This window comes from Cherax quadricarinatus, chromosome 18 (genome assembly GCF_038502225.1).
Source record: "Cherax quadricarinatus isolate ZL_2023a chromosome 18, ASM3850222v1, whole genome shotgun sequence".
NCBI lineage: Eukaryota > Metazoa > Arthropoda > Malacostraca > Decapoda > Parastacidae > Cherax > Cherax quadricarinatus.
This window is the reverse complement of record NC_091309.1, coordinates 6,210,387-6,232,024: the sequence shown is the minus strand read 5'-3', so window position 1 is coordinate 6,232,024 and position 21,638 is coordinate 6,210,387. Positions and strand designations below refer to the sequence as shown.

Here is a 21,638-nt window from a genome sequence, read left to right as displayed (position 1 = left end):
GTAAGGGAGGTTTTGTGGGCGAGGGGCTTGGACTTCCAGCAGGCGTGCGTGAGCGTGTTCGATAGGAGTGAATGGAGACGAATGGTATTTGGGACATGACAATCTGTTGGAGTGTGAGCAGAGTAATATTTATTGAAGGGATTCAGGGAAACCGGTTATTTTTATATAGCCGGACGTGATTCCTGGAAATGGGAAGTACAATGCCTGCACTCTAAAGGAGGGGTTCGGGATATTGGCAATTTGGAGGGGTATATTGTGTATCTTTATACGTACATACTTCTAAACTGTTGTATTCTGGGCACCACTGCAAAAACAATGATTATGTGTGAGTGAGGTGATAGAGTTGAATGATGATGAAAGTATTTTCTTTTTGGGGATTTTGTTTCTTTTTTGAGTCACCCACCTCGGTGGGAGATGGCTGACTTGTTAAAAAAAAAAAATTTATCTGTACTAGGTCATATTAAAATCACTATTTTGGTGGTTAATAGGTAGTAGGTTGGTAGACAGCAACCGCCCAGCCAAGTGAGTGCAAAACGAAAGCCTGTAATTGTTTTACATGATGGTAGGATTGCTGGTGTCTTGTCTGTCTCATAAATATGCAAGATTACAGGTACGTCTTGCTATTTCTACTTACACTTAGGTCACACTACACATACATGTACAAGCATATATATACACACCCCTTTGGGTTTTCTGCTATTTTCTTTTTGGTTCTTGTTCTTGTTTATTTCCTCTTATCTCCGTGGGGAAGTGGAACAGAATTCTTCCTCCGTAAGCCATGCGTGTTGTAAGAGGCGACTAAAATGCCGGGAACAAGGGGCTAGTAACCCCTTCTCCTGTATATGTCACTGAATCTAAAAGGCAAAACTTTCGTTTTTCCTTTTGGGAAACCCCACGTCAGTGGGATACAGCTGGTGCATTGAAAGAAAGAAAGATTATGGTAGTTAATTTTTATGATTAATTTGTATCACAGAACTTAGATTCAGGTACCAACAGTACAGTAGACCCCCGCTTAACGGTCACCTCCAAATGCGACCAATTATGTAAGTGTATTTATGTAAGTGCGTTTGTACGTGTATGTTTGGGGGTCTGAAATGGACTAATCTACTTCACAATATTCCTTATGGGAAAAAATTCGGTCAGTACTGGCACCTGAACATACTACTGGAATGAAAAAAGTTCGTTAACCGGGGGTCCACTGTATTGTAAAGTATGACTTGCATTGATATTTGACATAAACTTCTGTATTAACTGTATTGATTCTATAATTATATGTTAATTCATGATCATCTCAATTATCAGGAAACAGCAATCAAGCTTTGCATGACAAAAACGAAAATGTGTATGAGAACCATGGCTCAGTTCAAGATACAGCTGCTGCTGCTGCTGCTACTACTAGCAAAATTCCAAGCAAGGCCAAAATTTACACACCTCTTGCAAACACCGTGCAAGTCCCAGCCCCATCTCAAGATTTCAGTAATGCTCTGCTTCCACAGGTCCAGGTTTGTGTTTTGTTTCTTTCTTTCTTTTTAAATTTAGTAATTTATACAGGAGAAGGCATCACTAGCCCCTTGCTCCCAGCATTTTAGTCACCTCATACGACATGGCTTATGGAGGAAGAATTCTTTTCCACTTCCCCGTAGAGATTAAGAGGAAATAAAGAAGAACAAGAACTATTAAGAAAATAGAAGAAAACCCAAATAGGTGTGTAACTATATTTGCATGTACATGCAGGTATAGTGTGACCCAAGTGTAAGTAGAATTAGCAAGCTATACCTGTTATCCCATGTGTTTATGAGACAGAAAACAAGATGTCAGCAACCCTACCATCATGTAAAATAATTACAGGTTACCATTTCACACTCACTTGTTAGGACAGTAGTACCTCCCCGGGTGGTTGCTCTCTACCAACCTACTACCTAGGGAAAATTTTAATACAGTAGATTTAACATGGTAGTTACGTTCCTGAAAATGCCGTAGTAGTTAAAACCGTGTTAGACAAACTGAAGAACTTATGGGAAAATTAGGGTTATGTTCCTGGATGCCCTCAAAAAGCCAAACAACTTTTTTATAGGCCAACAGATCTTACAAAAATAAAAGTGAATATGTAAGTGTAGTTCATTGTTGTGATTTATTACGTTGTTTTTACTGCTTAAGATTACAAATGCAACAGAAATAATAGTATTTCTTACTTTAAATTGTGGGTACTGGTGTTTGTGGATGATTGTGGAGAGTGGAGAGTTATGCTGTGGCCCTACTGGGCTGAGGTGGATGGTAGAGGTTCTGGTACTGAAGTCAATGGTTGTACTGAAGTGTGCAGAAATTCTATAATGGATTTCTATTCTATTTTACCTTGCAGTACATTATACAACTGACGGTAAGACATCAGCTGCTCTAGACACCGTTTCAGGTTCCTCTTAGTGAAAAAGTCTAACTTTAAGTCAGTAAATCAGTCGAGTCAGTCAGTAAGTTAGACAGTAAGTCAGTCAGTTAGTCAAGTCAGTAAGTCAAGTCAGTCAGTCAGTCAGTTATCACACAAACTCATATTTACCTCATTCTTTTTATGTGCACAAAGTTATGCTTCATTACGGCCACAGGCTATCGTTTGTCTAATATCTATTTTATTCGTTAATTCTAAGATTTAAACGCTTAAACCTTTTCTTGCCACTTTGAGCAACACTTGTATGCCTACTGGGTGCCATGAATGCTTGGCAGATTTAAGATATGGCAATTAAAAGATCTAAACTCAATCCACAAACAAAAATAAACAACGCTCCAAATTTTTTCCCCTCCCACAAACTGAACCGTGTTTAGCTAATTTTACGAAGTGTTATACAAAAATATGCCACAGTTCTTCAATAGTGCTATAACCAAAACATGCCAAACAAAACCATGTTAAACAACAGTCTACTGTATAAGTAATATAATTTCATTTTAATTAAATATATGGCACCCTGGATACCAGATTGGAGTAAGCCACACCTGTTGCATATAGACACAGCTGTTACTTTTGAATGTAGGTCTTCTGAATGACTCCAGAAAGAATATCAGAAGGACATAATTTATGATAAATATTTTAACTTTAATCTCCAGGCTCCTCTTTCTCTTGCTAATTGGCCAGAGTAAATACATCTATGGTTGGATCCCATTCCTAGGATCCTTGCTTCAGGTTAAAAGTATTATGCAGGTATACAGGTCAGGGTCTAGTTTCCCATCTTAGTTGGTGTACCATTCTCTGTCATGTAGACAGATTCTGCAGAGTGGGTTTACAGTTGTTAAGGACAATTTGTCCTGGCACATCATTCACCATCATATAACAAATGGCTTCCATGGACTCCAAGCATTGAAAACATGACAAAATACAGTAAGTGATGCATTATTTCAACAAGAATAGTCATATCCTAAGTTGAGTTTCCTTCTGTAACAGCCGAGTTAAGACTGGTAAGGCAGGAGTGTCATAGTTCAAATTCAAATTCAATTCAAATTCAAACTTTATTCTCTATAAGTATTACAATGCTGAGTTTACAGAATTTGGTTATTGTGTGGTTTACATGTAGTAAAATAATAATTACAGAGTGTACCACTAGAATGCCTAGCATGGCTAGGCATTTTGGGCAGACTTATGTTAAATCTTAAGTTTAAAATGATACAGAATTATGAGATAAGTTGGTATTATGGCTAAGTGACTAAATACTAGTTGTGAGTTTAGCAATGTGAATGCTTTTGTTTTGGCACTATACATAGTTTCAGTATTGGAGTATCACAGGCCAACTTTTGACTAGTTAAGATTCATTATTTTGAGATTGAGATTGATATTTCTGTTTATGGTCAAATGGGTGAGTGAGTGCAAGTGCGAACCACCAGGTGGTATTCGTATTATTAGTTGACAGGGTGTATCAGGGAGATAAGATGTTTTCTGATGGTAGTTTTGAAGGTGATGAATGTGTCTGCAGTTTTAGAATTTTCAGGTAGGGTGTTCCAGATTTTAGGGCCTTTGACATACATTGAATTTTTGTAAAGGTTTAGTCGGACACGGGGAATGTCATAGAGATGTTTGTGTCTGGTGTTGTGCCTGTGGGTTCTGTCACAACTATCAAGAAAGCGTTTTAGGTCAAGGTTAATATTGGAATTTAAGGTCCTGTAGATGTAGATTGCACAGTAGTAAGTGTGGATGTACTGAACAGGGAGTAAGTTTAGATCTATGAAGAGTGGGGGGGTGTGTTGCCAGGGATGGGATTTAGTGATTATTCTTACTGTGGCTTTTTGTTGGGTTATTATTGGCTTTAGGTGTGTTGCTGCAGTTGAACCCCAAGCACAGATAGCATAGGTAAGGTATGGATATATAAGTGAATGGTATAGTGTGAGAAGGGCAGTGGGGTAGTGGGAGGAAAAGACTATGACTGCAAAGGTGAAAGAGGCTGGAAAGTAATGGAGGCCTCCCACAGTAAGTATTATTATTATTATTATTATTATTATTATTATTATTATTATTATTATTATTATTATTATAATCAAAAAGAAGTGCTAAGCCACAAGGGCTATACAGCCCCACAGTAAGTAACACCTACAAATTAAGTCAAAACTGCTGACCAGGAGTGAAACCTGAGGCACAGAATCCATGTTGTAGCATCTTGAGAGGAGCAGCACCATGGCTTATCCTGCCTGCCAAAGAAGGGATCCAAGCAGAATAGTAGCCTGAAACTCAACCTGAGCAAGAGGGGTTATCCTCAGCTGAACAACTGGCAAAGCTTAGGACAAGGCCCATCAAAGCTTGATGATATACCAGCGACCAGTTTTTAGGGTTCTTCTACCCTTGCAGTCTGTCCTGATGCCAGGCTTCTTTTGTTGATTGCTCATTTAACCAGGATGTTGCTATTAACAGCCCACTGGGCCAAGTAGCTATCACAGCCTCACTGACCTGGCACTTGGTAAAAGTAATGATCCAGTTTCCTCTTGAAAACTTTTACCTCTGTTTTGGTAATTTTTCTGATACATGCTAATGGCAGGTTGATGTCTTAATCAACAAATGTTAACACATTAATCTTTTATGTCTATGATGACCTTGCTTAACCCTTAAACGGTCCAAACAGATCGACGTTCAAATTCGCAGTGCTACAAAAGTAGATCTACTTTTTTTACATATTTTCAATTTTTTTTTTTTTTTTTTTTTTTTCCAACAAGTCGGTCGTCTCCCACCGAGGCAGGGTGACCCAAAAAAAGAAAGAAAATCCCCGCAAAGAAAATACTTTCATCATCATTCAACACTTTCACCACACTCACACATTATCACTGCTTTTGCAGAGGTGCTCAGAATACAACAGTTTAGAAGCATATACATATAAAGATACACAACATATCCCTCCAAACTGCCAATATCCCAAACCCCTCCTTTAAAGTGCAGGCATTGTACTTCCCATTTCCAGGACTCAAGTCCAACTATATGAAAATACAACCGGTTTCCCTGAATCCCTTCACTAAATATTACCCTTACCCTGCTCACACTCCAACAGATCGTCAGGTCCCAAGTATCATTCGTCTCCATTCACTCCTATCTAACACGCTCATGCACGCTTGCTGGAAGTCCAAGCCCCTCGCCCACAAAACCTCCTTTACCCCCTCTTTCCAACCCTTTCGAGGACGACCCCTACCCCTCTTTCCTTCCCCTATATATTTATATGCTTTCCATGTCATTCTACTTTGATCCATTCTCTCTAAATGACCAAACCACCTCAACAACCCCTCTTCTGCCCTCTGACTAATGCTTTTATTAACTCCACACCTTCTCCTAATTTCCACACTCCGAATTTTCTGCATAATATTTACACCACACATTGCCCTTAGACAGGACATCTCCACTGCCTCCAACTGTCTCCTCGCTGCTGCATTTACCACCCAAGCTTCACATCCATATAAGAGTGTTGGTACTACTATACTTTCATACATTCCCTTCTTTGCCTCCATAGATAACGTTTTTTGACTCCACATATACCTCAACGCACCACTCACCTTTTTTCTCTCATCAATTCTATGATTAACCTCATCCTTCATAAATCCATCCGCCGACACGTCAACTCCCAAGTATCTGAAAACATTCACTTCTTCCATACTCCTCCTCCCCAATTTGATATCCAATTTTTCTTTATCTAAATCATTTGATACCCTCATCACCTTAATCTTTTCTATGTTCACTTTCAACTTTCTACCTTTACACACATTCTCAAACTCATCCACTAACCTTTGCAATTTTTCTTTAGAATCTCCCATAAGCACAGTATCATCAGCAAAAAGTAACTGTGTCAATTCCCATTTTGAATTTGATTCCCCATAATTTAATCCCACCCCTCTTCTGAACACCCTAGCATTTACTTCTTTTACAACCCCATCTATAAATATATTAAACAACCATGGTGACATTACACATCCCTGTCTAAGACCTACTTTTACTGGGAAGTATTCTCCCTCTCTTCTACACCCAAACCTGAGCCTCACTATCCTCATAAAAGCTCTTTACAGCATTTAGTAACTTACCACCTATTCCATATACTTGCAACATCTGCCACATTGCTTCCCTATCCACTCTATCATATGCCTTTTCTAAATCCATAAATGCAATAAAAACTTCCCTACCTTTATCTAAATACTGTTCACATATATGCTTCAATGTAAACACTTGATCTACACATCCCCTACCCACTACTACTATTTTCAAATATAACAAAAAAAATGTAGATAAAAGTTTTTTTACACTTTTTCAAATGTAAAATGAAAAAAAAAAGTTTAATTTTTTTACATACTTTCAGATGTTGAAAAAACTTATATATACATTTGGACCATTTAAGGGTTAACACTGTTTATTTTGCACTTGTCTCCCATGTCTCTTACTCCAGTAAGCTACAGTACCATATGGATTTGGGACTTGACCCGCAAATATTTTTCATATATGTACTATCTGGTATCTTCACTCCAGAGAATACATTCCAAGTACCTTAAAAACATTTTCAGTAGTTTAAATCCTTTATCGATTTTCTGTAGGCAGCAACCAAGCTTCTTACATTTTTCAGCTCTGATATCTTTCCTGCCTTGAAAGGAGCTGTGAACACAGAACAGTACTCTAGACGTGAGAGCACAAGTGATTGGAATAGTACTACCATTGTCATTGTTATGGTCCAAGTCAGACCACAACATTGTCATAAGTTTCATTCTTCTATCTGCGGGTTATTTGTACATACCTTATCTTCGTAATTAAAAGGAATGATGTCACCTTGATGATGTATAAATGATTAGTATTGTAACAGTTTCTTTTAAATCATGGTTTGAGTATTAAACTTCATTTTTAAATCTATTTCCAGAGCAATAGTGAAGTAGCAGCAAATGGTGCCATCTATTCGAACCTTAACTCAGAAGATATTTATGAAAATGTCACAAGGCAGGTTTCGTATGCAAAAGTCGAAGCCTACCTCAACAGGACCATTAAGTCTTACGAAGCTGCAGAGGAATTTAGGGTTAGTTGGTTAAAGTAGTATTCCAGGTTGAGTAAGAAGAAAGCATTTACAGTGCCTGTTTGTAGCAACCTAAACAGAATAATATTAATCTATTTCAGATGTATTGCACCTCATAACTCAAACTCCAAAATACAGTGGACCCCCGGTTAACGATATTTTTTCACTCCAGAAGTATGTTCAGGTGCCAGTACTGACCGAATTTGTTCCCATAAAAAATATTGTGAAGTAGATTAGTCCATTTCAGACCCCCAAACATACACGTACAAACGCACTTACATAAATACACTTACATAATTGGTCGCATTCGGAGGTAATCATTATGCGGGGGTCCACTGTACATGGTTTTATTTTAATTTGTTCCAAGACCCCAGAAGTGGAATTTTTATTGTCCCTTATACTTGAAGAGTTGTGGTGTTGGAAAGGTTAGGTATGCCAGGACAAGGCATGGCAGGCAGACCACAACAGAGCAAGCCAGAGCAGGCAGACATTGCAGGCTGGAGCAGGCAGTGCTGGGCAGGCCAGAGCAGGAAGAACAGGATAGGCCAGAGCAGGCAGGTTTGGGCAGGTAAGCAAGGCAGGGCAGGGCAGGCCTTGGTAGGCAGAACATGCTTGGGTTGGGCAGGGAGTGCAGGGCAAGGTAGGCATGATACACAGATAACTCACTCATAGGAGAGAGGAGCTTATGATGATGGTTTCAGTCCAACTTGGACCATTTACAAAGTCACACTTTGTTTCGGTCCAAGTCAGGCCAAAACATCGTTGTAAGTGCCTGTCTCCTACATGCAGGCTATTTGTGTAATGTTCCAATCATGGCATTGTGCCTTTTAGTTCAAGATAGGCATGGCAGGGCAAGCCAGGGCAGGCAGGCATTGTAGACTGGAGCAGGCAAGGCAGGCTGAAGCAGGCAGAGCTGGACAGGCCATAGCAGGCAGAGCAGGCCAGGGCTGGGCAGGGCAAGGCAGGCAGGGCAGGCAGGGTCATTCAGGGCAAGGCAAGCAGACAAGGAAGAAAGCAGGGATTGCAGGGTAAGCCAGGCAAGGCAGGGCAAGACATTCAGGGAGGGAAGCAATGCAGGGCAGGTTAGTTCAGGCAGATTGGTAAAGAATTAGTATAAACTTACTTTTTTTTTTTCCCCAGTCTCTCTACATCCATGTCTGGTAAATTTACAGTCTTACAGTCACCCTCCGTCCATGTCTGGTAAACTTAGTCTCTCTCCCTCCCTCCTCTGCCTGCCTTCCACCTTTACACCATCTCTCACTCCCATCTGCCACCCTCCATCCCTCCCACTCACTCTGTCTTGTCTCTGGGGTGAGGCCCACCCTTGTATGCCGACTATTGTTTGCGTATCGTATCTCAAATTTTTCATCACAACTCAAAATTAAATTCCTTTATGAAGATAAATCATAAGTCAAGATTATCGTAACTCCAGACCATTGTAACTCAAGGTATTTACTTTTTCATATTATTTTTTATAGTTTTCAGTAGTTGTAATTCTAGTTATCATTTCTTGTCACCTATTCCATTGTACTACAGTATAACTCTTTGTGCGAAGAACTTTTTAGTATCCCATCACTGCCTCATCTTTCTTACTGTAGTAATGGCTTCCTGTTCTCACTACTGATGGTGCTAGGAAATCTGTGTAAGTCCATTCATATTTTTTTTTTTTTTTTTTAACAAGTTGGCCATCTCCAACCAAGGCAGGGTGACCCAAAAGGAAAGAAAATCCCCAAAAAGAAAATACTGTCATCATCATTCAACATTTTCACCTCACTCACACAAAATCACTGTTTTTGCAGAGGTGCTCAAAACACAACAGTTTAGAAACTTTTTCTTTCTTTCAACACACCGGCCGTATCCCACCAAGGCAGGATGGCCCAAAAAGAAAAACAAAAGGCTCTTTTAAATTTAGTAATTTATACGGGAGAAGGGGTTACTAGCCCCTTGCTCCCGGCATTTTAGTCGCCTCTTACAACAGGCATGGCTTACGGAGGAAGAATTCTGTTCCACTTCCCCAGTTTAGAAACATATACATATAAAGATACACAACATATCCCTCCAAACTGCTAATATCCCGAACCCCTCCTTTAGAGTGCAGACATTGTACTTCCCATTTCCAGGACTCAAGTCCGGCTATATAAAAATAATCGGTTTCCCTGAATTTTTTTTTTTTTTCAACAAGTCGGCCGTCTCCCACCGAGGCAGGGTGACCCAAAAAAGAAAGAAAATCCCCCCCCAAAAAAATACTTTCATCATCATTCAACACTTTCACCACACTCACACATTATCACTGTTTTTGCAGAGGTGCTCAGAATACAACAGTTTAGAAGCACATACATATAAAGATACACAACATATCCCTCCAAACTGCCAATATCCCAAACCCCTCCTTTAAAGTGCAGGCACTGTACTTCCCATTTCCAGGACTCAAGTCCGACTATATGAAAATAACCGGTTTCCCTGAATCCCTTCACTAAATATTACCCTGCTCACACTCCAACAGATCGTCATGTCCCAAATACCATTCGTCTCCATTGACTCCTATCGAACACGCTCGTGCATGCCTGCTGGAAGTCCAAGCCCCTCGCCCACAAAACCTCCTTTACCCCTTCCTTCTAACCTTTTAGAGGACGACCCCTACCCCACCTTCCTTCCCCTACAGATTTAAATGCTCTCCATGTCATTCTACTTTGATCTATTCTTTCTAAATGACCAAACCACCTCAACAACCCCTCTTCTGCCCTCTGACTAATACTTTTATTAACTCCACACCTTCTCCTAATTTCCACACTCCGAATTTTCTGCATAATATTTACACCACACATTGTCCTTAGACAGGACATCTCCACTGCCTCCGACCGCCTCCTTGCTGCTGCATTCACAACCCAAGCTTCACACCCATATAAGAATGTTGGTACTAATATACTTTCATACATTCCCTTCTTTGCCTCCATAGATAACGTTCTTTGTCTCCACATATACCTCAACGCACCACTCACCTTTTTTTCCCTCATCAATCCTATGATTAACCTCATCCTTCATAAATCCATCCGCTGACACGTCAACTCCCAAGTATCATATTATATTCTTTTATAATCTTGTATGTGATTTTAATTAAGTCTCTTTTCTGCCTTAGTTCTTGTTCTTTGTAACTCACATTATTTACTTCTAGTAACTATTTTGTAGCAAGACTTGAACATTTTTTATTTTGCTCACATATAATGGTTTTATTTCCTTAACCCTTTGACTGTCGCAACCCCCAATCCTGAGGTGTCTCCTGGTGTCGCAAAATTTAAAAAAAAAAAAAAAATTATTTTTTCTTATGAAATGATAGAGAATCTTTTCCCGATTGTAATGACACCAAAAAAACGAAATTTGATGGAAAACTGACGGAATTATGCTCTCGCGAAGTTAGCGACCTCGGCGCTGTTTACAAATCGGCGATTTCGCCCACTTTGAGCCCTATTTTCGGCTAATTCCATTGTTCTAGTCGCCCAAACTCATAGCTATTTCTTTAGAACTTGATTTTTTCTATCGATTGAGTACAAGAAACTGCTCATTTACTGATTTCAACTACCTCATAATGTGGTCAGAAATTTGCAATTTGGCCAATTTCACGAAAACTAAAAAATATGACAATTTCAAAATAAGGTCCAGAATGAACAATGCAGACATTCCAGGCTCTAAAATAACGTTTTCTTTGTTCATCAGTCACGTCTCCAGGCCCCTCTGATATTACTCTTGCTTTCTATTTTGAATTTTTATTCAAACAAAAAATATTAGACTTACTATTATGCAGACTACTGCAATGCTGTAATAACTGTATAAATAACATCAACCCATTCATGTCTGCATATTAGAATGGCTAGTTGGACATTTATTGGACAATGGCATCATTTGTTTACTTTTGAACATTGGCAAAAATCAAACATTTCCCCTACTTTGAGCTCCATTTCTAGGTTCTTTTTATAGTAAAATCAATCAAAAACATCTCTATTTCTGTAATATGTTTTCCACTCTATCAAATGAGACCAAGAAAACGAGAATACAACCATAAATACTATACGAAAATAGACCACAAAATCGGCATTTTAATTAAAAAAAACGGTCGGAGTTTTTTTTTTCTCATTATGCACTGCGTGCTCCAGGATTTTTTTTATATGGTGCACACTGACCACACAGACCCATTCTTTCACATGTGGGCCTACCAGCTTTCTCCTGCTTGATTTGAAGCCGCTAGAATTTATGAGTATATATACGTCAAACACGGCACCTCGTAAAACGTATATATACGGCCGCGACAGTCAAAGGGTTAAGTAACACTTCGGCCATTTCCCACCAAGGTAGGGTGACCTGAAAAAGAAGAAACAGTTTCATCATTGCTCATTCTAGCACTGTCTTGACAGGCATGCTTACACTGCAGTTCAAAAACTGCAACATATCTCCACCTCTCCTTCTGAGCACAGGCACTCTACTTACCATCTCCAGGACTCTCAAGTCCTGGAGGCCCTACTGGGCCACAGCATAACTGAAGTTCATGGCTGCACTGGAGTGTGCATAAATTCTGTAATGGATTTCTGTTCTGTTTTATCCCGCAGTACATTATACAACTGATAGTACGGCATCAGCTGCTCTAGATACCGTTTCAGGGTCCTCTTCAGTGAAAAAGTCTAACTGTAAGTCAAGTCAAGTCAGTCCAGTCAGTCAGTCAGTCCAGTCAGTCAGTCCAGTCAGTCAGTCCAGTCAGTCAGTCAGTCCAGTCAGTCAGTCAGTCAGTCAGTCAGTCAGTCAGTCAGTCAGTCAGTCAGTCAGTCAGTCCAGTCAGTCAGTCCAGTCAGTCAGTCAGTCAGTCCAGTCAGTCAGTCCAGTCAGTCAGTCAGTCCAGTCAGTCAGTCCAGTCAGTCAGTCCAGTCAGTCAGTCCAGTCAGTCCGTCAGTCAGTCAGTCAGTCAGTCAGTCAGTCAGTCAGTCAGTCAGTCAGTCAGTCAGTCAGTCAGTCAGTCAGTCAGTCAGTCAGTCAGTCAGTCAGTCAGTCAGTCAGTCAGTCAGTCAGTCAGTCAGTCAGTCAGTCAGTCAGTCAGTCAGTCAGTCAGTCAGTCAGTCAGTCAGTCAGTCAGTCAGTCAGTCCAGTCAGTCAGTCAGTCAGTCAGTCAGTCAGTCAGTCAGTCAGTCAGTCAGTCAGTCATATTTACCTTTCTTTTTATGTGCACAGAGTGATGCTTCATTAATTCTAAGACTTAAACGGTTCTACAGTTTCTTGTCACTTTCAGCAACACTGGTATGCCTACTGGGGGTCATGATTGCTGCCAGATACAAGATATGGTAATTAAAAGATCTAAACTCAATCCACAAACATAAAATTAAACACAGCTAGCTCCTAGCAGAGAATGGTCCTACACGCATATGAACCGAAGGCTGGGACAAGGGTGGTGGAGGGTGGCGAGGGATGGTGGTAGGACTACCCCGTTGACTCATTAGTCTAACCCACAGCCAGAAGTATCCCACAGACAACGCTCCAAATTTTTTCCCCTCCCGCAAACTGAATCGTGTTAAGTTAATTTTACGAAATGTTATATAAAATTGTGTAGCAATTCTTCAATAGTGCTATAACCAAAATGTGCCAAATAATACTGTGCAATATAATGGTCTGCTGTACCAGATGACAGTCTTTTGTCAATTATGATTCCTAGGTACAGTACCTCTCTTTCTCTGATATCCAGAATATTTTATTACACTGTGTGCTTCATTTGGCCTCTTTTCACTTTGTCATTTGTTGCATGGCATTTATCCATGCAGTTGCTTATCTGTGTAATTCCCTTATTATATTGTTGTTCATCTCTTTATCATCTCTGTCACTCTTGCCATGTAGTGCCAAATGGCACTGGTCATAATAACAAAAGTAGCAAAAATAATAATAATAATGCAAAAAAGTCACATCAGGAAATAATATATGACTGAAAATTCCAAATTCTGTTAGTGGCATTACTGTGCAATATTTACATATAATAGTATTCCAGTATCTTGTTAACACACTAAATTGACTCATGAAATCATAATGACACGATTGCAAACAAACCATACCACGGGCGGGGATAGAACCCGCTATCAGAGAGTCTCAAAACTCCAGACCGTCGTGTTAGCCAGTGGCTAACGCAACAGTCTGGAGTTTTGAGACTCTCTGATCGCGGGTTCTATCCCCGCCCGTGGTATGGTTTGTTTCACACTAAATTATTTTCTTTGTGTATAATCATGATCTTTATTTTTCTTCAATACAATGTAAACAACACTTGTGATAATTGTATTATTAATTGGAACAATGATGTTTTCTCCATCAGAGTGTACCAGATAATTACAACAAGAGTACAGATGCTGCATTACTCCCAGTCAACAAGCCCAAAAACCGCTTCAAGAACAATCTTCCATGTTAGTATTTCTAGTCTATGATATATAGTCTTCTAGAAATTCTTAATTTGAATGTCAAGTTACTATAAATAGTGGACCCCCGCCTTACGAACGCATTGCATTACGTTAAATCCACCATACGAAGCATTTGAAAGCAAAAATTTTGCCTCGCCTCACGATAAAAAAACTCGCCTTACGTGATTCATCCGGGACGCATCCCACGTGTGGCATCAGCACCAGTGTTTATAAGCCAGCCAGTGTGGTCGCATCTACGCATACATTCGGTACATTTCACATTATCCCAGTGTTTTTAGTGCTTGTAACTGCAAAATAAGTCACCATGGACCCCAAGAAAGCTTCTAGTGCCATCCCTGTGGTAAAAAGGGCAAGAATTAGTATGGAATTGAAAAAAGAGATTAAGGATATGTGTGCAAAGTGGGTTGAACTGCAAACCTTTACGGATGAAAATCACCCTGACACAGCTACTGCAAGCCGTGTTGGCAACCTGTACAATGACAATAATATGGCCCATTTTAGGAAAGTCTTGAAGGAACAGGAGGTACAGAGCTCTATGGACAGATTTGTTGTGCAACAGAGGTCCAGTGACTCTCAAACTGGTCCTAGCGGCATTAAAAGAAGAAGGGAAGTAACCCTGGAAAAGGACTTGCTACCTCAAGTCCAAATGGAAGGGGATTCCCCTTCTAAACAATAACTTCCACACTCCCCCCTCTTCCCATCCCATCAATCATCACAAGATCTTCAATAAAGGTAAGTGTCATGTATTCTATTCTTAGTAGAGTAGTAATTGTGCATGTGTTCTTCAGTTTGTGTGTATTAAAAATATTTCATGTGGTAAAAAAAAAATTTCATACTTTGGGGTGTCAGGAACGGATTAATTTGATTTCCATTATTTCTTATGGGGAAAATTAACTTGGCTAACGATAATTTCGGCTTACAATGAGCTCTCATGAACGGATTAATATCATAAGGCGGGGGTCCACTGTACTGAAAACTTCTTGAGCCTGAAAGCATTGCATATTTGTGGCTGCAGGAGTAGTACTGTACTCAAGGTGTCCCTTTATTTATTAATTTCCTTTATGTTTATTTAAAGATTCCAGTAGCTTTAGTATCCAGTACAGTGGAACCTTGGTTTTCGTGATTAATTCGTTCCATTAAGTCTGACAGAAACCTAACTGTATGAAAACTGAAGCAATATTTCCCAAAAGAAATAATGTAAATCCAATTAATCCATTCCAGACACCCAAATATATTAACAAAAAATACATTTTATAGAGAATAACTATAGTTTTACATACAGAAAACAATGAGAAATAAATATAAGTGACTAATGAAATGGATAAATGAACATTTAACATCACCTTTACCTTTATTAAAGACTCTTGTTGGCATATAGAAGACAGTGAGGAGGGGAGAGGGAGGAGAAGAGGTTATTGTTTGCAAGGGATATCCCCTTCCATAAGGACTTTAGGTATCAGGCCCTATCCAGGGTTACTTCCCTTTGTCTTTTACTGGCACTAGGACCAGCTTGAGAGTCACTGTACCCCTATCGCGCAAAAAATTTGTCCACAGAGGTCTGTTTCTAGCGTCTCTAAGATTTGCCTAAAATGGGACAAGGCATTGTAATTAAACATGTTGCAGACATGGCTTGCAACAGCTTTGTTAGGCTGATATTTATTCACAAAACTTTGCATCTCACTCCACTTTGCACACATGTCCTTAATCATTGAAGAAGGCATATTCTCCCCTCTCTCTTCCTCCTCTGAAGTAATTTCTTCAGCTGCAGTCTGTTGCTGTTCCAATTGAAGGTGTTGCAGCTCTTCAGTGGTTAGCTCTTCCCTGTGGTCGTCCACCAACTCTTCCACATCCTGGCCACTCACATCCAACACTATGGACTTCCCCAAAGACACAGTAAATTCCACAACAGGCGTAGGGTTGTCAGGGTCAGTCTCAAACCCTTCAAAATCCTTCTCTTGGACACATTCTGGCCACAATTTTCTCCAAGCAGAGTTCTTTGTCATTAGCTATGACTTCTTTTTTGAATTCTATCATGTTTCTTGCCTTCTTTATCAAAGGGCTAGCAATCGGAACTTTCTTTGGCCCCATGGTGGCTTATTTAGCAGTCACACTCAATAAACAAGCACAGAAAAACAATGGATTATTATGAAATGTTTCGGATGAACGCACAGGGTGATGCTCACTCAACAAAGGCAGACTGAGTCACTCAGTGCTTGAGTGGCCGAGTGGCGCAGGCAGGCAGGCGGACACATTTGGTACAGACCATTTTCAACTACGAAAACCGAGGTGATATACGAAAACAACTGGGACAAAATTTAGAAAAAGTCATCGAAAACCGAACCCTACGAAAACTGGGGAGTACGAAAACCAAGGTTCCACTGTACATCATATTGAAAAATCAGATGCTGAAAAAAAAAAATTAATCATCTTTATAAACATTTGATTTTCAATATATATGAGAAATTTCTTAAAGTATTGTGCTTTCATGATCACTGGTCTTGAGCCACCCCCATCCTTCACTGCTGCACCACTTGTTCACACCATACATTTTTAGCATCATTCCAACCATATACTTTAATGCTCTTGTACTTAAAAAACTACAGTACATATATAGTATTAAATTTTCAGAATAAACTAAAATTTTCACTGCTGCACATAGAATATTGTAAATATAAAAGCTAATGCAGCTTCTTATTTTTTTATTAATTCAGCTTCATATCTACATAATTTTTTGTGTTAAATAGTTTGTCATATTTTAGGTCTGCCCAAAATACTATGCATCCTTTGGATTTTTCAAAAACTTTCAACTTTTTGTATTCTGTTTTTGAAAATAAGCACAGTGTTATTGTACTATATTATTATTATAATAATAATTAACCAGTTTGGCAAGACAGCTATTGAATAAACAATAGTGAATGTGTTTTCTTATTTTTGGTGAGAAAGGGGTGACCCTACCTTAGTGGGAGACGACCATTGTGGTAGAATATAATACTAGACTGACTTGATTCTTGCAGATGATGACACAAGGGTTGTGCTTTCTTTGATTAATGATGATCCTCATTCTGACTACATCAATGCCAACCATGTCTCTGTAAGTTCATAATACATTGCTAAAGATGTAATATTCAACTGTCATGTTCCTACTTTGTAATGGTTATACTAAATAAATTTGTTCAGTTAAAATTATTCACACTAAAACACTCATCTACAAAAGGTACTTAATGAACATAATTGAAAAATTAAAAAAAAAAAAATTATTTGTTTCAAGAAGCTTAGCAATAACATAACAGAGTTAATGATATTTTTAGTTACAATACCTTATTTAGAAATATATTTTTATCACTTGAGAAAATCCAATACATTAAAGGTAAAATTGACAGGGACATGGAGATGTTCATTATATTGCTGCACAAGGTCCCAAGGATAAAAATGTTTCTACTATTGCTGACTTCTGGAGGATGATTGTGGAGTACAACATTAGTGTCATTATTATGGTCGCAAACTTCGTTGAAGAAGGCAAGGTGAGGTACTAATCTATAAAATTTTTGATAAGATCCTTACTTATAAGCATGTCCTGGTCTCTATTTCAAAAAAAAAAAAAATCAAAATGAGTTAAGATGGAAAATCAGAGCCACAGTATTTTTTGATATGTAATTGGAGTATACCTCTTAGTACAGTGCTCGATTATTAATAAAGATTATGTAATCGGGGTAGACCTCTTAGTACAGTGCTTGACTATTGATAAAGATTACATAGTTGGGGTAGACCTCTTAGTACAGTGCTTGACTGTTTATAAAGATTGTATAATTGGGGTAGACCTCTAAGTACAGTGCTCCCCTCAAGGAAGGTTCCTTGATGTTGGTGAGGGGCTCTTGATTTAGGGAATTGGATCTGTGCTCCAGTTCCCCGAATTAAGCCTGAATGCCTTCCACATCCCCCCCCCCCCAGGCGCTGTATAATCCTCCGGGTTTAGCGCTTCCCCCTTGATTATAATAATAATAATAAGTACAGTGCTCAGCTATTAATAAAGGAAATATCCCCTTCACCCCAATCCCCAGTCTGTTTTACAGGTTTTTACTAGGTCTGCTTCAATTATTGGGATGGTCTAAACCATGACCTATCATTCTTTGTTATATTTCTTTAGTGATGAAATAGGTTAAAACTTTATAGTCTTTGGTATGATGATGGATTCAAAATGGAAGGCACTTGTTATATAAGAGGAGTCTAGAGATGTAATTATTGAACAGAGGAAAAGTTGCTTTAGTGTCTACAATACCTCGTGTTTATTTTGGCTTCTGTTTTTCAAATTTTGTGTAAAACTGGCCAAATTACTGACTTATGGCTGCTTTATATAGTAGTTTGATGGTTGAATGGGGAGTTTCTTGCATTCAGCAGAACAGAAGGTATGCTAGTGAAATAGCAAGGAATTGGGTGTAAAATAGGCCTCAAAATAAGTAAAATTGTAGTTACATACAGTGCTTTCCTACCTGTTACTTCATGACTGCACAATTCTGTAAATTTTGCATTGTTGGTATCAGTTCCTTTGGAAAAAGTTTATCATTTTGGAAGATAATTAATTTTTAAAAGGTGCAACATTGACGGGACTTACTTTTGGGGTTGCAACAGTGGAAAAGATTATTTCTTATTGTAAGTATATACACAGGAGTACAAGTGGAATGTACTGAAAAGCTGTCACCTAATTATATTAGAAAAATTACCTTTACTTATGTAATTTATAGTTTGCTTCTGAATTTTTGCACAGTAACGTTTATAAGCATTGTTCACACTAATTAACAGAATGTATACGATGAACATCTTAATTCTGTTCATGGGGAAAGCACTAAACCCATGGGGGTTATACTGCATAAAAAAAGATAGGCAGTCATATTCAAACCAAGGGGAGAGTAACTCCAGTTTCCTGGATCAAGTCCTTGAAAAAAAGTCTGTGCACCCTAGGTGGGAAAGCATATTTACATATTTACTTGTTTCAGAGTAAAGTGGGTGAGTACCTAAGGCCAGGAACCACACTAGACTTTGATGGCTACTTTGTTTCTGTCATCAAAAGAGAACAACTTCCACACTTCAATGTGACAGCAGTGCAGGTCTGTCTTAAGTACTGTCGGCACAGTATGCTTCAGTCTGTTATCAGGGTCAGTTATATTATGTAAACTATTTATGTATCTGTGTGCCTCTGGCAAGACAAGTGATAGTGTGTGAATGATGGTGGAAGTGTTTCTTTTTCAGGTCACCTTGCCTCAGTTTAAAAAAAAAAAAAAAAAAAGTGTGTTGAATGGTACCAACAATTTTTATATGGGTATGAGGCACAGTTTTAAATGATGCAGAGAGGAGGTGGCTAAAGACATCAGAGATGTCACATGTGAGAGCAATATGTGGTGTGATTATCATGTAGAAAATTCAGAGTGTAGAAATTAAAAGGCAATGTGGGGCTTATCAAAAGTAATTCAGAGGACTGAGGAGAGGTTGTTGAAATGGTTTGGGAATGTAGAAAGGGTGGAGAGGGTGTATATATTTGGAGTGGTAAGTAGGAGGGGTAATGGGTCCTCCCAGGAATGATTGGAGGGAGGAGGCTAAAGAAGCCTATAAATATTAGGGGCTTCAGCATCCAGCATATCGAATAGGAGTGAACGGAGACGAGTGATATTTTACTGGACATGCTGTTGGAGTGTGAGCATTAGTAACAGTTATGAAGGGATTCAGGAAAAAAAACCTGTTGGGCAAACTTAAAACCTAGAGGTGAGACAGTGCCTTCACTCTGAAGGAGGGGTGGGGATGTTGCCGTTGGGGAGTGACCTGATTGTGATGTCAGCACACTTCTGGAAAGATGGAAGTTCATTGAATGATAGTGAATATTTCTTCTTCTTTGGGTTACCCTGCTTTGGCTGGCTATGCAGGCATTTAACATGAATTAAATGAATGACATTGTTAGACATATCAAATACAGAAGAAATATCAAGGAATATGATGGCTACATTATACAAAATTTACTCTTACAGATAAATATTAAGTTCCATATCATGTACTGATACTGAAATTATTAGTGATAAAATATTTTGCTTCTCCTCCACAGTGTTGGCTTGTTGCTATTGACCCAGTCATTGGTAATCTACATAATATACAGTGGACCCCCGGTTAACGATATTTTTTCACTCCAGAAGTATGTTCAGGTGCCAGTACTGACCGAATTTGTTCCCATAAGGAATATTGTGAAGTAGATTAGTCCATTTCTGACCCCCAAACATACACGTACAAACGCACTTACATAATTGGTCGCATTCGGAGGTGATCGTTATGCGGGGGTCCACTGTATATTTTAACAATCTCTCATCAGGTACATTCTCCAGGAATCAACTTCGAGATTTCTTATTACTGGTGACAGTCATACAGAAAAGCATTGATGTCACATCTCTCAGGCTTTGGATATCTTACATAATAGCTTTTGATTGTATTATATATTAAGCAAAGACAAAACAACAAAAGGTAATCAAAGCCAGTGATGTGCAAGAAAGGTATAAAATACCGACAATGTGAAAGTTAACCCTTTGACTGTCGCGGTCATATATATACGTCTTACGAGGTACAGTGTTTGACGTATATATACTCATAAATTCTAGCGGCTTCAAATCAAGCAGGAGAAAGCTGGTAGGCCCACATGTGAGAGAATGGGTCTGTGTGGTCAGTGTGCACCATATAAAAAAAATCCTGGAGCATGCAGTGCATAGTGAGAAAAAAAAAACTCAGACCATTTTTTTAATTAAAATGCCGACTTTGTGGTCTATTTTCGTATAGTATTTATGGTTGTATTCTCGTTTTCTTGGTCTCATTTGATAGAATGGAAAACATATTATAGAAACAGAGGTGACTTTGATTGATTTTACTATAAAAAGAACCTAGAAATGGAGCTCAAAGTAGGGGAAATGTTTGATTTTTGCCAATGTTCAAAAGTAAACAAATGATGCCATTGTCCAATAAATGTCCAACTAGCCATTCTAATATGCAGTCATGAATGGGTTGATGTTATTTATACAATTATTACAGTATTGCAGTAGTCTGCATAATAGTAAGTCTTCTAATTTTTGTTTGAATAAAAATTCAAAATATAAAGCAAGAGTAATATCAGAGGGGCCTGGAGACATGACTGATGAGCAAAGAAAATGTTATTTTAGAGCCAGGAATGTCTGCATTGTTCATTCTGGACCTTATTTTTAAATTGTCATGTTTTTTAGTTTTCGTGAAATTGGCCAAATTGCAAATTTCTGACCACATTATTAGGTAGTTGAAATCGGTAAATGGGCAGTTTCTTGTACTCAATCGATAGAAAAAATGGAGTTCTAAAGAAATAGCTATGAGTTTGGGCGACTGGAACAATGGAATTAGCAGAAAATAGGGCTCAAAGTGGGCGAAATCGCCGATTTGTAAACAGCGCCGAGGTCGCTAACTTCGCGAGAGCATAATTCCGTCAGTTTTCCATCAAATTTCGTTTTTTTGGTGTCATTACAATCGAGAAAAGATTCTCTATCATTTCATAAGAAAAAATAATTTTTTTTTTAAATTTTGCGACACCAGGAGACACCTCAGGATTGGGGGTTGCGACAGTCAAAGGGTTAAGACACATGTGCAACATCTGGATATCTTTATTGTAGACGTTTTGCCATCCACAGCTGCTACAACTAACCCACCCCTT

At 38.8% G+C, this 21,638-nt stretch overlaps 1 protein-coding gene across 2 annotated transcripts in view; it reads left to right on the top strand.

Annotated features, from left to right (window-relative positions):
• LOC128689528 (receptor-type tyrosine-protein phosphatase T-like) overlaps window positions 1–21,638 on the top strand; it is a 208,285-nt gene that overhangs the window by 159,762 nt on the left and 26,885 nt on the right. For both annotated transcript variants that reach the window (XM_070086130.1, XM_070086131.1), the window contains 6 exons: window positions 1,303–1,502; window positions 7,350–7,502; window positions 13,834–13,921; window positions 16,951–17,027; window positions 17,317–17,457; window positions 18,928–19,038. In XM_070086130.1, the coding sequence (XP_069942231.1) occupies window positions 1,303–1,502; window positions 7,350–7,502; window positions 13,834–13,921; window positions 16,951–17,027; window positions 17,317–17,457; window positions 18,928–19,038 (770 nt within the window). The remainder of the gene's footprint in view (window positions 1–1,302; window positions 1,503–7,349; window positions 7,503–13,833; window positions 13,922–16,950; window positions 17,028–17,316; window positions 17,458–18,927; window positions 19,039–21,638) is intronic.